The following is a 17,287-nucleotide window of genomic DNA, read 5'->3' as shown; positions in this document are numbered from 1 at the left end:
GTGAACAACGAAAATCAAGGGACGACAATGGTGGTCTCGGACCTACTGATATCATGGATAGCTAATCTGGCCAGACTTCTGGTAACATAGATATTACTATACTTTACAGTTACAGTTACCTACTGATATCATGGATAGCTAATCTGGCCAGACTTCTGGTAACATAGATATTACTATACTTTACAGTTACAGTTACCTACTGATATCATGGATCTAGCTAATCTGGCCAGACTTCTGGTAACATAGATATTACTATACTTTACAGTTACAGTTACCTACTGATATCATGGATCTAGCTAATCTGGCCAGACTTCTGGTAACATAGATATTACTATACTTTACAGTTACAGTTACCTACTGATATCATGGATAGCTAATCTGGCCAGACTTCTGGTAACATAGATATTACTATACTTTACAGTTACAGTTACCTACTGATATCATGGATAGCTAATCTGGCCAGACTTCTGGTAACATAGATATTACTATACTTTACAGTTACAGTTACCTACTGATATCATGGATAGCTAATCTGGCCAGACTTCTGGTAACATAGATATTACTATACTTTACAGTTACAGTTACCTACTGATATCATGGATAGCTAATCTGGCCAGACTTCTGGTAACATAGATATTACTATACTTTACAGTTACAGTTACCTACTGATATCATGGATAGCTAATCTGGCCAGACTTCTGGTAACATAGATATTACTATACTTTACAGTTACAGTTACCTACTGATATCATGGATAGCTAATCTGGCCAGACTTCTGGTAACATAGATATTACTATACTTTACAGTTACAGTTACCTACTGATATCATGGATAGCTAATCTGGCCAGACTTCTGGTAACATAGATATTACTATACTTTACAGTTACAGTTACCTACTGATATCATGGATAGCTAATCTGGCCAGACTTCTGGTAACATAGATATTACTATACTTTACAGTTACAGTTACCTACTGATATCATGGATAGCTAATCTGGCCAGACTTCTGGTAACATAGATATTACTATACTTTACAGTTACAGTTACCTACTGATATCATGGATAGCTAATCTGGCCAGACTTCTGGTAACATAGATATTACTATACTTTACAGTTACAGTTACCTACTGATATCATGGATAGCTAATCTGGCCAGACTTCTGGTAACATAGATATTACTATACTTTACAGTTACAGTTACCTACTGATATGATGGATAGCTAATCTGGCCAGACTTCTGGTAACATAGATATTACTATACTTTACAGTTACAGTTACCTACTGATATCATGGATAGCTAATCTGGCCAGACTTCTGGTAACATAGATATTACTATACTTTAGTTACAGTTACCTACTGATATCATGGATAGCTAATCTGGCCAGACTTCTGGTAACATAGATATTACTATACTTTACAGTTACAGTTACCTACTGATATGATGGATAGCTAATCTGGACAGACTTCTGGTAACATAGATATTACTATACTTTACAGTTACAGTTACCTACTGATATGATGGATAGCTAATCTGGCCAGACTTCTGGTAACATAGATATTACTATACTTTACAGTTACAGTTACCTACTGATATGATGGATAGCTAATCTGGCCAGACTTCTGGTAACATAGATATTACTATACTTTACAGTTACAGTTACCTACTGATATCATGGATAGCTAATCTGGCCAGACTTCTGGTAACATAGATACTACTATACTTTACAGTTACAGTTACCTACTGATATCATGGATAGCTAATCTGGCCAGACTTCTGGTAACATAGATATTACTATACTTTACAGTTACAGTTACCTACTGATATCATGGATAGCTAATCTGGCCAGACTTCTGGTAACATAGATATTACTATACTTTACAGTTACAGTTACCTACTGATATGATGGATAGCTAATCTGGCCAGACTTCTGGTAACATAGATATTACTATACTTTACAGTTATAGTTACCTACTGATATCATGGATAGCTAATCTGGCCAGACTTCTGGTAACATAGATATTACTATACTTTACAGTTACAGTTACCTACTGATATCATGGATAGCTTATCTGGCCAGACTTCTAGTAACATAGATATTACTATACTTTACAGTTACAGTTACCTACTGATATCATGGATAGCTAATCTGGCCAGACTTCTGGTAACATAGATATTACTATACTTTACAGTTACAGTTACCTACTGATATCATGGATCTAGCTTATCTGGCCAGACTTCTGGTAACATAGATATTACTATACTTTACAGTTACAGTTACCTACTGATATCATGGATAGCTAATCTGGCCAGACTTCTGGTAACATAGATATTACTATACTTTACAGTTACAGTTACCTACTGATATCATGGATAGCTAATCTGGCCAGACTTCTGGTAACATAGATATTACTATACTTTACAGTTACAGTTACCTACTGATATCATGGATAGCTAATCTGGCCAGACTTCTGGTAACATAGATATTACTATACTTTACAGTTACAGTTACCTACTGATATCATGGATAGCTAATCTGGCCAGACTTCTGGTAACATAGATATTACTATACTTTACAGTTACAGTTACCTACTGATATCATGGATAGCTAATCTGGCCAGACTTCTGGTAACATAGATATTACTATACTTTACAGTTACAGTTACCTACTGATATCATGGATAGCTAATCTGGCCAGACTTCTGGTAACATAGATATTACTATACTTTACAGTTACAGTTACCTACTGATATCATGGATAGCTAATCTGGCCAGACTTCTGGTAACATAGATATTACTATACTTTACAGTTACAGTTACCTACTGATATGATGGATAGCTAATCTGGCCAGACTTCTGGTAACATAGATATTACTATACTTTACAGTAACAGTTACCTACTGATATCATGGATAGCTAATCTGGCCAGACTTCTGGTAACATAGATATTACTATACTTTACAGTTACAGTTACCTACTGATATCATGGATAGCTAATCTGGCCAGACTTCTGGTAACATAGATATTACTATACTTTACAGTTACAGTTACCTACTGATATCATGGATAGCTAATCTGGCCAGACTTCTGGTAACATAGATATTACTATACTTTACAGTTACAGTTACCTACTGATATCATGGATAGCTAATCTGGCCAGACTTCTGGTAACATAGATATTACTATACTTTACAGTTACAGTTACCTACTGATATCATGGATAGCTAATCTGGCCAGACTTCTGGTAACATAGATATTACTATACTTTACAGTTACAGTTACCTACTGATATCATGGATAGCTAATCTGGCCAGACTTCTGGTAACATAGATATTACTATACTTTACAGTTACAGTTACCTACTGATATCATGGATAGCTAATCTGGCCAGACTTCTGGTAACATAGATATTACTATACTTTACAGTTACAGTTACCTACTGATATCATGGATCTAGCTAATCTGGCCAGACTTCTGGTAACATAGATATTACTATACTTTACAGTTACAGTTACCTACTGATATCATGGATAGCTAATCTGGCCAGACTTCTGGTAACATAGATATTACTATACTTTACAGTTACAGTTACCTACTGATATCATGGATAGCTAATCTGGCCAGACTTCTGGTAACATAGATATTACTATACTTTACAGTTACAGTTACCTACTGATATCATGGATAGCTAATCTGGCCAGACTTCTGGTAACATAGATATTACTATACTTTACAGTTACAGTTACCTACTGATATCATGGATAGCTAATCTGGCCAGACTTCTGGTAACATAGATATTACTATACTTTACAGTTACAGTTACCTACTGATATCATGGATAGCTAATCTGGCCAGACTTCTGGTAACATAGATATTACTATACTTTACAGTTACAGTTACCTACTGATATGATGGATAGCTAATCTGGCCAGACTTCTGGTAACATAGATATTACTATACTTTACAGTTACAGTTACCTACTGATATGATGGATAGCTAATCTGGCCAGACTTCTGGTAACATAGATATTACTATACTTTACAGTTACAGTTACCTACTGATATCATGGATAGCTAATCTGGCCAGACTTCTGGTAACATAGATATTACTATACTTTACAGTTACAGTTACCTACTGATATCATGGATAGCTAATCTGGCCAGACTTCTGGTAACATAGATATTACTATACTTTACAGTTACAGTTACCTACTGATATCATGGATAGCTAATCTGGCCAGACTTCTGGTAACATAGATATTACTATACTTTACAGTTACAGTTACCTACTGATATCATGGATAGCTAATCTGGCCAGACTTCTGGTAACATAGATATTACTATACTTTACAGTTACAGTTACCTACTGATATCATGGATAGCTAATCTGGCCAGACTTCTGGTAACATAGATATTACTATACTTTACAGTTACAGTTACCTACTGATATCATGGATCTAGCTAATCTGGCCAGACTTCTGGTAACATAGATATTACTATACTTTACAGTTACAGTTACCTACTGATATCATGGAGAGCTAATCTGGCCAGACTTCTGGTAACATAGATATTACTATACTTTACAGTTACAGTTACCTACTGATATCATGGATAGCTAATCTGGCCAGACTTCTGGTAACATAGATATTACTATACTTTACAGTTACAGTTACCTACTGATATCATGGATAGCTAATCTGGCCAGACTTCTGGTAACATAGATATTACTATACTTTACAGTTACAGTTACCTACTGATATGATGGATAGCTAATCTGGCCAGACTTCTGGTAACGTAGATATTACTATACTTTACAGTTACAGTTACCTACTGATATCATGGATAGCTAATCTGGCCAGACTTCTGGTAACATAGATATAACTATACTTTACAGTTACAGTTACCTACTGATATCATGGATAGCTAATCTGGCCAGACTTCTGGTAACATAGATATTACTATACTTTACAGTTACAGTTACCTACTGATATCATGGATAGCTAATCTGGCCAGACTTCTGGTAACATAGATATTACTATACTTTACAGTTACAGTTACCTACTGATATCATGGATAGCTAATCTGGCCAGACTTCTGGTAACATAGATATTACTATACTTTACAGTTACAGTTACCTACTGATATCATGGATAGCTAATCTGGCCAGACTTCTGGTAACATAGATATTACTATACTTTACAGTTACAGTTACCTACTGATATGATGGATAGCTAATCTGGCCAGACTTCTGGTAACATAGATATTACTATACTTTACAGTTACAGTTACCTACTGATATCATGGATAGCTAATCTGGCCAGACTTCTGGTAACATAGATATTACTATACTTTACAGTTACAGTTACCTACTGATATCATGGATAGCTAATCTGGCCAGACTTCTGGTAACATAGATATTACTATACTTTACAGTAACAGTTACCTACTGATATCATGGATAGCTAATCTGGCCAGACTTCTGGTAACATAGATATTACTATACTTTACAGTTACAGTTACCTACTGATATCATTGATAGCTAATCTGGCCAGACTTCTGGTAACATAGATATTACTATACTTTACAGTTACAGTTACCTACTGATATCATGGAGAGCTAATCTGGCCAGACTTCTGGTAACATAGATATTACTATACTTTACAGTTACAGTTACCTACTGATATGATGGATAGCTAATCTGGCCAGACTTCTGGTAACATAGATATTACTATACTTTACAGTTACAGTTACCTACTGATATGATGGATAGCTAATCTGGCCAGACTTCTGGTAACATAGATATAACTATACTTTACAGTTACAGTTACCTACTGATATCATGGATAGCTAATCTGGCCAGACTTCTGGTAACATAGATATTACTATACTTTACAGTTACAGTTACCTACTGATATCATGGATAGCTAATCTGGCCAGACTTCTGGTAACATAGATATTACTATACTTTACAGTTACAGTTACCTACTGATATCATGGATAGCTAATCTGGCCAGACTTCTGGTAACATAGATATTACTATACTTTACAGTTACAGTTACCTACTGATATCATGGATAGCTAATCTGGCCAGACTTCTGGTAACATAGATATTACTATACTTTACAGTTACAGTTACCTACTGATATGATGGATAGCTAATCTGGCCAGACTTCTGGTAACATAGATATTACTATACTTTACAGTTACAGTTACCTACTGATATCATGGATAGCTAATCTGGCCAGACTTCTGGTAACATAGATATTACTATACTTTACAGTTACAGTTACCTACTGATATCATGGATAGCTAATCTGGCCAGACTTCTGGTAACATAGATATTACTATACTTTACAGTTACAGTTACCTACTGATATCATGGATAGCTAATCTGGCCAGACTTCTGGTAACATAGATATTACTATACTTTACAGTTACAGTTACCTACTGATATCATGGATCTAGCTAATCTGGCCAGACTTCTGGTAACATAGATATTACTATACTTTACAGTTACAGTTACCTACTGATATCATGGATAGCTAATCTGGCCAGACTTCTGGTAACATAGATATTACTATACTTTACAGTTATAGTTACCTACTGATATCATGGATAGCTAATCTGGCCAGACTTCTGGTAACATAGATATTACTATACTTTACAGTTACAGTTACCTACTGATATCATGGATAGCTAATCTGGCCAGACTTCTGGTAACATAGATATTACTATACTTTACAGTTACAGTTACCTACTGATATCATGGATAGCTAATCTGGCCAGACTTCTGGTAACATAGATATTACTATACTTTACAGTTACAGTTACCTACTGATATGATGGATAGCTAATCTGGCCAGACTTCTGGTAACATAGATATTACTATACTTTACAGTTACAGTTACCTACTGATATCATGGATAGCTAATCTGGCCAGACTTCTGGTAACATAGATATTACTATACTTTAAATATCCTATTCAAACCCTTTTGGTGCTGACCCCAGACCATTTGGTGTTGCAGAACTCATTCCTTCTTTATTTGATATTTAGGTGACACAGACAATGACACATTGGAACTTGATGAAACCATTATACAAGTGAGAGGTTTAGCTAGATATAAAATCAATCCACCATTTTCTACATACGAAAATGTCTGTACTAAGTCAGGAATATGACAGTTGTTATCCATTTTTTGAAGTGTTTGAGCTTTTGATTTTACAATTGCATTAAGTGACTTGCGGTTTAAAATTTCCTCGGACTTCAGTATTTTTGTGATTTTCAGTTTTTGAACAGTTTTCAATTGATTGAGGCTGCAAAAGAACTGAAATAAGTGCATAATATATGGTTAAAGGGTGTTGATTAATTGCTGTCTCATTGGTATTGACCTAGCTTATATACAGTTTATTCTCATTTCAAGATCCTACATAAATAAAACACATTTTTTCATCTCAATAAAGATGTATCTACTGTTAGTTAAAAAAATCGCTTAACAATTTAAGATTGACACACTCTAGACAATTAGGCTAGATTTTTTTATATACCAATAAATCAACCTAAATGTCTATTTCCAGAAAAAGGTTAGAATTAGGAAATAACACAAGGAACAAGATCAATTATACAGGGAACCAGTTCAGCAACCAGGTCAACACAATTGTTAATGCTTTCTTTATGGAAAATGTAAACCAAAACTGTTTTTATATAATTGGGTTTCTCTAAGGAAGATGATTTATGAAAATTTCCTGACTAGAAAAAAAACCCTTAATAAAAAAGTCTTGATATAGATACTGAAATTTACCATTGAGAATATAATAGAACAAGTCACATGGTGATGAATTGGAACAGGAAATGGATTTAGCTATCCCTAAAAATATGATCTACTAAAGCAATCTATTACATGATGTTATTTGTAAAAATACATAAACTTATTTACATAAATTGATTATATAAATTTACATAATTCTTTTGTCATGGTAAAGTGCAAATTAAAGCAAAGTAAATGTGCACATTAAAACAATAAGATTGGAAGTTTGATTTTTATCTTCTGAATATTTAGGGGTAAAAAATGTCATGTAAATACATGTGTTCAGGACAAGAAAAATCTATTAGGGAGGTTCTTTACAGTGGGTTTATAAGACAGAAATATTGCTAGGCACTATAAAGTCCTTGACACTATGCACTTTGCATCAATTATAAAAGACAACAGATCTAGATAATGTTACATCAGCATTTATCACTCATAAATGTAAACCCAAACCAACAAGTTAAATGTATTGGAAACTTATAATGTTACATCAGCATTTATCACTCATAAATGTAAGCCCAAACCAACAAGTTAAATGTATTGGAAACCAATATATACATTATGGCTCATTTCGAATAAAAAACCTTGGGCTTTGCTAGAAAGCGTTGTAAAAATGGCTTTAACAACAGATAGAAAAAGTTCACCAAGAAAGCTGAGATCTCTTCAAGTAAAACAATATATTTTCCTCCTCTTCTAACATGAACATTCATCCTATAACTCATCCCAAACAACTAATTCTCTTTCTTACTGGAGATCAATGTTAAAAGATATGATTTACTCGCATTTCTTAATTTGCCTTATTCAGTTTAATTCACCAGGGGGAAACAGTTATGACTAATTTACAGAGGCATTATGGGAAAACAAGAATTAAACATGCAAACATTAGTTCTCTTTTTGCAATTTTTTTATTTAGTTGAGATGAATTAATGTTCTTTAAAGTCAACAGCACTTGCTTCATGTGAGAATGAATTTCTATGAATAATATAAGATTTTTTTATTAAAATAGTTTAAATGATTTATTTATTCACAGAAATATTAATAATTTGAATTGTTTTGTTTGATTTACCAAGAGAATTATTGCACTAAATCTAAGCATTGATTAATTTAAGTTTAGCTTGAAAGTTGTGAAATTGCTGTGCAATCCAACTTGTACATGCTGGATACATGACTAGATGAATTTTGTAATCTTTATGACTTATTATTTCATACCTAATGAAATCTTCCCATGGACATTAAGCAACCAACAATCAATCAATCTTATCAAGTATGAACATGGGATCATTGAACTTAATTCCTGCCATAATGTTGTTGTTTTGTAATGATATTTTTCAAAAAAGTGAACTGAAAAAAGCCAGTCTGCATCAATAACTAATTTTCACCAGTGACAGCTTTTCAAACTGATACTCCAATGTTTGCAAGAAACAACTTGTAACCCAGCATTTAATTATCAACTGTAGTGTAGAAGTACTTTAGCTGAGGACATATAATCCAATTGAGTGGGTCTGATTCGTCAATGATTTTTAAATAAAATATTTTCATAGACTGAGCAAATTCATGCATTAAGAGGAAGGTTTGTGCATGTCCCAATGCATGAGTTTCCAAGTTTTTCAATATTTTCTCATTCTGAATTTAAAAATGTAAAGCACTATCCTTCAATTTCATTCTTATTTTTTGTTCATGTTTTCAAAAATGAAATTATTTAATTTGAAATACAAATAACTTGCATGTTAACATAACAATAAAATATAATTTTTCATCAATCTTTTCCTTTATCTATGATCTGAATACACAGAATCATTCAAAAATTATTGCAGTTTATTATGTCTATATTTAGATTTGCAGACAGACAACTTAAACTCCAAATCACTCCTACAAATGACATATCGAATTAACAGGTCAAACTGATTGTGCTCACAACTTTTAAATAGGTCCCATGGATCCAAATATTTCTCTCTGAAAACTTCCTGATTCATAATTCATTTATTCTTTCAAATATGGCAGTTTACTCAAAATTTCCCTTGTGTCCACTTATGTTTTTATCTTTTACTTCCTGAACATTTTGCTGACTTGTATTTAATTCATATTTCTCAAAGTGACACAACTCAATTTAAATTTCAATAGCATTCAAATTACAGCTGAAGAATATTAATTTAACAGGAATAGGATGAGGTGTTGTTTTCTCCACATTTTAAAATCATTGTTATATCTATGATCTACACACAGACTGACCTGTTGGCTCCATTCATATATATTCCATAACTAAAAAGAACTGTTAAAATAGTTATCAAAGAATTATTTTTTCTGTATAAACGAGAAAAGAAAAAGTGTTTCAAAGATTTATTTCTGCCATATAAGCCAATGTTCAAAAGTTTCAAGGGAAAAAAACTTTTTTCTAGAGTGATGGTAATTTATGCTTTAAACAATATCACATGTCAACCTAGTCATACAGGATTTAACAGGGCTGAAATATTATTTTGATGGTTCTGCTAATAAAAAAAAGTCACAGTTTGTAGCATTTAGGACAGATAATGTAATCTTTAAAGAATTGAATTCTTAAAATGACATCCAAGACTGTCAACAACAAATAATAATCAATAAAATTGAGAATGGAAATGGGGAATGTGCCAAAGAGACAACAACCCGACCATAGAAAAAAACAACAGCAGAAGGTCACCAACAGGTCTTCAATGTAGCGAATAACCTTTTTGAAAAAATGGGCAAAACAAAACAAAATATTTTTGGACACCAAAATTTTCATACCAAACATAGGGAAAAGAAGTAGAGTCAAGTAAACTAAAAGGGGCCAAATCCAACCTCCGAAAATACAGACAGGCATAATACCAAGTTTCGGTCTTAATAAAAACCATACCTTAATTTCAAAGGAGTTTGAGTTCATTTGCAGTGAATTAAATAACTATTTGCAATAAAGGTCATTTATTCAAGCATACCATAAAATCATAATATTCTGTATTATCGCTATTTTGTGCATTTTTCTTTTGATCTTTTTTTGTGATAATTTTCATATCATGCTTCTCGCTTGAGATGGAAAAATTATCGCTAGAAACTAAGGAGGCCACGTGGCGTTGCTAACGAAATTGACATGAAATTGACAACGTCCTCATAGGTAAAATAGCGATAAACAGATTATCATTGGTCATCTCAACTCGATTGCTTTTCTCACTTTCGCTGTACCAGCTCAAGCGAGAAAATCAATCTCGTTGAGATGACCAACGATAATCTATAATTATATAATCAATTATGCAATATATATGCAATATTCCAAATCTGAATAAATGACAAAAAATCAGCAAAGGTAGCGAATAAAAACCGCCAAAAAATCCCCAATATTAAAGATTTTAAATTTGGGGATACCACCACCTGAAAACTCCTAGAAGGTCAATGCAGTTTTATGAGAGGTGCACCCACACGATAAGCTTTTTGACAAAATGGACAAAACAAAAAAAAACTTTTTTGCTACTCCATTTACACCTTCTGTGAATTCGTTTATTTTTCGTGGGTACGAATTTTCGTGGTTAGAGGAAAACTTGCATATTCATTCATATTTAATTTCATGGTTTTGGCAAAGTCTGCATACTTTCCTCTAGAAAACTTGGAACTTGTTGAACATATATATTTGATGCTACCTTAAGCTTGTACCCACAAAATCCACAAAAAGGGGTATCATATAATTATTAATGAACTCACAGTATTTCAGTTATAAAACTTCTTTGTGCCTAACTTAAGATATCCCAAAATTTTTGATGAAATAAAAGCCAGAAATATGCTTCAAACATAATTCATAATAAATTGACTTGCTATTATTAAAAGAGTTACTACTAAAATTAACACATTAATGAAACCCTATGCAAAAGCTTAATTTTGTAGCATAAATCTCTTAAGAACATAAATATTAATGAAAGAAAATAATTTAGATGTCAATCTGAGAAAAAACAAAAACAATTCTGGTATTATGAAAACATGTAACTCTACAGGACTTTACTTAAAACAACCTCATAACTCACGATTTTTGCACTATTCTTGGCCCAAAACACATGCTTTTTAAATTTTACAGATTTTTCAAACAAGGTTTCTACTTTTTGTATGGTAATTAGAAACATACAAAAGAACCATCATAATAATTAGATTTGGATGTTTAATGTATTTCTACTAGGTTTAACATATAATTTATGCTTACAAAAAATGTATATTAAAATCTAAGTGTCCGCCTAATTTCATCTTCTACATAGAAGATGCCAGGTTGATTTTGAACTAAACTGAACATTACAATATAGAAGAATGTGTCCATAGAACACTGATGCCCCACTCACACTATCATTTTCTATAATCAGTGGACCATGAAATTGTAGTCAAAACTCTAATTTGGCATTAAAATTAGAAAGATCATATCATAGGCAACATGTGTACTATGTTTCAATTTGATTGTACTACAATTTCTGTCTTCACAAAAAATTCCCTTGACTAAAAACTTCAACTTAAGTCGGACAGGGGAAAGAAAGAACAGACACAGTCAGACCGAAAAAAAAATAATACCCCTCCACAATCGTAGATGGGGCAGAAAAATATTTCTCTTGAACTGAATTTTAATGTGCGTATTGTCATGAGTTTACTTTTCTACATTGGCTAGAGCTATAGGGGGAGGGTTGAGATCTCATAAACATGTTTAACCCTGTCGCAATTTTGCGCCTGTCCCAAGTCAGGAGCCTCTGCCCTTTGTTAGTCTTGTATGATTTTTAATTTTAGTTTCTTGTGTATAATTCGAAGTTTAGTATGACGTCCATTATCACTGTACAAGTATACATATTTTTTAAAGGGCCAGCTGAAGGACGCCTCCGGGTGAGGGAGTTTCTCGCTACATTGATGACCCATTGGTGGCCTTTTGGCTGTTGTCTGCTCTATGGTCGGGTTGTTGTCGCTTTGACACATTAACCATTTCCTTTCTCAATTTTATGCTCCCTCTCACCATCACATTTCCATGTCAAGTGAACAGCCAAACCTGGACAAAACCTTTCTTTGGTACATGTATATATTTTTGTGTAAGATCATTAACTTTCTTAATAGGTAATTATCATAAATTGATTGCCTAAGCGTAGAAATACTTTTGAACAGGCAATTATGACAAAATTAGTACTCACTTTCGCTGTATAAGTAAAGCTAGCTCTGTCTGTACTTTAAGGTATTCTTGAGCAAGCTGTAATGAAAAATATAGGAATGGTTAATAACAATCAAATGAAAGACAACTAAATGTATCAGTGTAGCATAACAGCAATACAAAAGATGAAAGATGCAAATCTTGCATCATAAAAAAACTATCACAATGCTTGGTTAAAATATCTCATAATAAATTTCAGTGGAAGTTCACAATTCCTGTCCTAATCTTCACCATATGATCCATATCAAGTGCAAAAAAAGAGGAAAACAAAAGGGGATAGAAACAAAGAAGGAACTGAAACTAATCCGACTTAAATTTGTTTAACAAAAACAAAATGTCAAGCTTTTTTCTTTTTCGTTCATTCTCAAGTTTATGTTAACTATTTTTTTCCCAAATGGGCAATTTCTAAGTTAAAATCTATGTGGATAAAAAGAAATAAATTCAAATTACAATGATTTTTAAACAAATGTTATTTTTCTAGGCCATTGTATACTGTTTTTGTCTGAAAATAAATTGAAAACAATCAATCAAAGTCAAAGAGTTATTGTCCTTGAACCCAATTAGCAGTTATAAGGTTATTTAATAATAAATTGCTTCACTAAGCGCAACTAGATACAACCGCAGAGGTCCAACACTGAACAGTTGGGACAAATTGGACACAATATTCAGGCTTGATATAGGTCTGAATTAGGATTGTAATTAAATATTTGACACATAATAGGTTTCTGACATAGAATAACTGTATACAGTTAAAGAACTTAGAATTGGTTATATGATTTGAATTTATATGCAATTTTTTGAATTTGTGCAATACACTAAGCTGTTGCGAATTGACCCCCACCCCACAATTTTTTTTTGCTTACCCCCACCCCCCTTTTTTTGCTTTCGTGCAATACACTATGCTGTTGCGTATTGCCCCCCCCCCCCCCACACACACAAAAAAAATCAACAAAAAAAAAATCTTTTAACCCCCCCTTTTTTTTAGAAAGCTATTCAATTAAATTGTAAAAGCATCTAGCTATAAAATATAAAACCATAATCCAATTAATGTTGTATAGCCTTCCTATCATATCAAATACACAGAAAAATGCAGAACAAATCCATTTAATATTTGGCAAAAAGTTGTTCCATCAAAAACGTCAAGGGATAATAAATGTTTTTATTTTCTGCTATTTGTGAAAAGGAACAGTACATTTATGGAAGTAATTGATGTATTATATGTTTGTTCAATATAAAGATTCTTTTGTATGATGTAACATTTTATTTTCTTTATAGAAATATAGAAAATGCTGCCCTTAATATCAGTTATTATGAGATTAGTCTGTGCTTAATTCTGGGACATTTAAACATGAAATTAACTCTTAAATGAATCTTTCATATACTGGTACATGTATATAAAACATGTTTATGGTCGGTTTGTTGTCTCTTTGACACATTCCCCATTTCCATTCTCAATTTTATGATTACATCAATTTCAATGAAGAAATGAATCTTTCATATAAAAAACTTATACATGAATTTTTATGGTTACGAATAATAAAGAACACAATTAAAACAGCATATAATTCTATTTGGTTATCTTTGGGCAATTTTTGGTACAGATCAAAATAACACTGAAGGTCCAATCACTTATAAATAATTTTTTAAACAAAATACAGCAAGTTAGTAGAAAGCATGGAGCTATTGAAGTTAAGTATATCAGGAAATATTATTAATTTGTTTCCTGGACAAACAAAAAACTGCATGAAGGATGACAGGGTTCATATAGTCATCAGTGGCAAATATTACATGCATTCTAGGTCAGGAAGTGAACATTTTAATGTTATCTGAATATTCAAACTTAATCTGTGTTTTGTGGTATTATAAGCATTGTGTATAAGTTTCATAACATTTGGTTGAGGCAAACTCAAGTTAGACAAGAGAAACAAATTTTGGGACATTCAGACGGCCAAGGGTGAAACTTAATTCTCCCTCCACTAAGGAAGGAGCATTAATATCATACACAATTCTAACATGCATGTGCTGGAAATTTTGAACCAAAACTAGAGGCTCTAAAGAGCCTGTGTCGCTCACCTTGGTCTATGTGAATATTAAAGGAAGCAGATGGATTCATGACAAAATTGTGTTTTGGTGATGGTGATGTGTTTGTACATCTTACTTTACTGAACATTCTTGCTGTTTAAAATTATCTCTATCTATAATGAACTTGGCCCATTAGTTTCAGTGGAAAATGTTAGTAAAAATTTACAAATTTTATGAAAATTGTTAAAAATTGACTATAAAGAACAATAACTCCTAAGGGGGTCAATTGACCATTTCGGTCATGTTGACTTATTTGTAAATCTTACTTTGCTGAACATTATTGTTGTTTACAGTTTATCTCTATCAATAATAATATTCAAGATAATGACCAAAAACAGCAAAATTTCCTTAAAACTAACAATTCAGGGTCAGCAACCAAACAACGGGTTGTCCGATTCATCTAAAAACTTCAGAGCAGATAGTTCTTCACCTGTTTAACAATTCTACCCCATGTCAGATTTGCTCTAAATGCTTTGGTTTTTGAGTTATAAGCCAAAAACTGCATTTTACCCCTATGTTCTATTTTTAGCCATGGCGGCCATCTTGGTTGGAGGGCCGGGTCACTGGACACATTTTTTAAACTACTAACCCAAAAGATGATTGTGGCCAAGTTTGGATTAATTTGGCCAAGTAGTTTCAGAGGAGAAGATTTTTGTAAAAGATTACTAAGATTTACGAAAAATGGTTAAAAATTGACTATAAAGGGCAATAACTCCTAAAGGGGTCAACTGACCATTTCAGTCATGTTGACTTATTTGTAAATCTTACTTTGGTGAACATTATTGCTGTTTATAGTTTATCTCTATCTATAATAATATTCAAGATAAAAACCAAAAAGAGCAAAATTTCCTTAAAATTAATAATTCAGGGCCAGCAACCCAACAACGGGTTGTCCGATTCATCTGAAAATTTCAGGGCAGATAGATCTTGAACTGATAAACAATTTTACCCCATGTCAGATTTGCTCTAAATGCTTTGGGTTTTGAGTTATAAGCCAAAAACTGCATTTTACCCCAAGTTCTATTTTTAGCCATGGCGGCCATCTTGGTTTGATGGCCAGGTCACCGGACACATTTTTCAAACTACTAACCCAAAAGATGATTGTGGCCAAGTTTGGATTAATTTGGCCAAGTAGTTTCAGAGGAGAAGATTTTTGTAAAATATTACTAAGATTTACGAAAAATGGTTAAAAATTGACTATAAAGGGCAATAACTCCTAAAGGGGTCAACTGACCATTTCAGTCATGTTGACTTATTTGTAAATCTTACTTTGCTGAACATTATTGCTATTTACTGTTTATCTCTATCTATAATAATATTCAAGATAATAACCAAAAACAGCAAAATTTCCTTAAAATTACTAATTCAGGGGCAGCAACCCAACAACGGGTAATCCGATTCACCTGAAAATTTCAGGGCAGATAGATCTTCACTTGTTTAACAATTCTACCCCCATGTCAGATTTGCTCTAAATGCTTTGGTTTTTGAGTTATAAGCCAAAAACTGCATTTTACCCCTATGTTCTATTTTTAGCCATGGCGGCCATCTTGGATGGTTGGCCGGGTCACCGGACACATTTTTTAAACTAGATACCCCAATTATGATTGTGGCCAAGTTTGGTTTAATTTGGCCCAGTAGTTTCAGAGGAGAAGATTTTTGTAAAAGTTAACGACGACGACGGACGCCGGACGCCGGACGCCAAGTGATGAGAAAAGCTCACTTGGCCTTTTAGGCCAGGTGAGCTAAAAAGGAGGGGATGGTGTGTGGGGAAAATGGCAATAAGAGGACAAAATTAGTTACTATACTCAGCCTACTGGACCAGGGTTCGCTCTGTGGTAAAGCTGCATCTTAATCAAATTTATCTTTACTGAAAATACTAACGAGATACAAATCAAGATTTCCCAGTTTAATTCTATACATCTTGCATCAACTTAAAAAACATCCACAAACTAATATAAACCACAAACATATTGGTCAATTTATGATTCCAACCTCCTGTCCAAATTACCCAAATTCACATACATAAAACAATTAATGAAATCAAATAATAAAGAAACAGTTAAACAATCCTTTTCTCCTTTGAGAAGCAGCCAATTTTGATGGTAACCTTGTCACAATCTATTACCTACTATTATAAATTAGTAAAACTTCAAAGTACCGAAACTTTTATCTAATGTTTCATGTGTGATGGCCTGTGAAGTTTTGATGTAGAGATTTAATAATTTCCACTCAC

The 17,287-nt window shown here is 33.1% G+C and overlaps 1 protein-coding gene across 13 annotated transcripts in view; it reads right to left on the bottom strand.

Moving 5' to 3' along the window:
* Positions 1-17,287, bottom strand: part of LOC139491171 (mitogen-activated protein kinase kinase kinase 7-like) — a 69,360-nt gene that overhangs the window by 17,511 nt on the left and 34,562 nt on the right. For all 13 annotated transcript variants that reach the window (XM_071278603.1, XM_071278594.1, XM_071278595.1 and 10 more), the window contains one exon: positions 12,956-13,011. In XM_071278603.1, coding sequence (XP_071134704.1) covers positions 12,956-13,011 — 56 coding nt within the window. The remainder of the gene's footprint in view (positions 1-12,955; positions 13,012-17,287) is intronic.

Source organism: Mytilus edulis, chromosome 10 (genome assembly GCF_963676685.1).
Source record: "Mytilus edulis chromosome 10, xbMytEdul2.2, whole genome shotgun sequence".
Taxonomy (NCBI): domain Eukaryota; kingdom Metazoa; phylum Mollusca; class Bivalvia; order Mytilida; family Mytilidae; genus Mytilus; species Mytilus edulis.
This window is presented reverse-complemented; position numbering and strand designations above follow the sequence as displayed.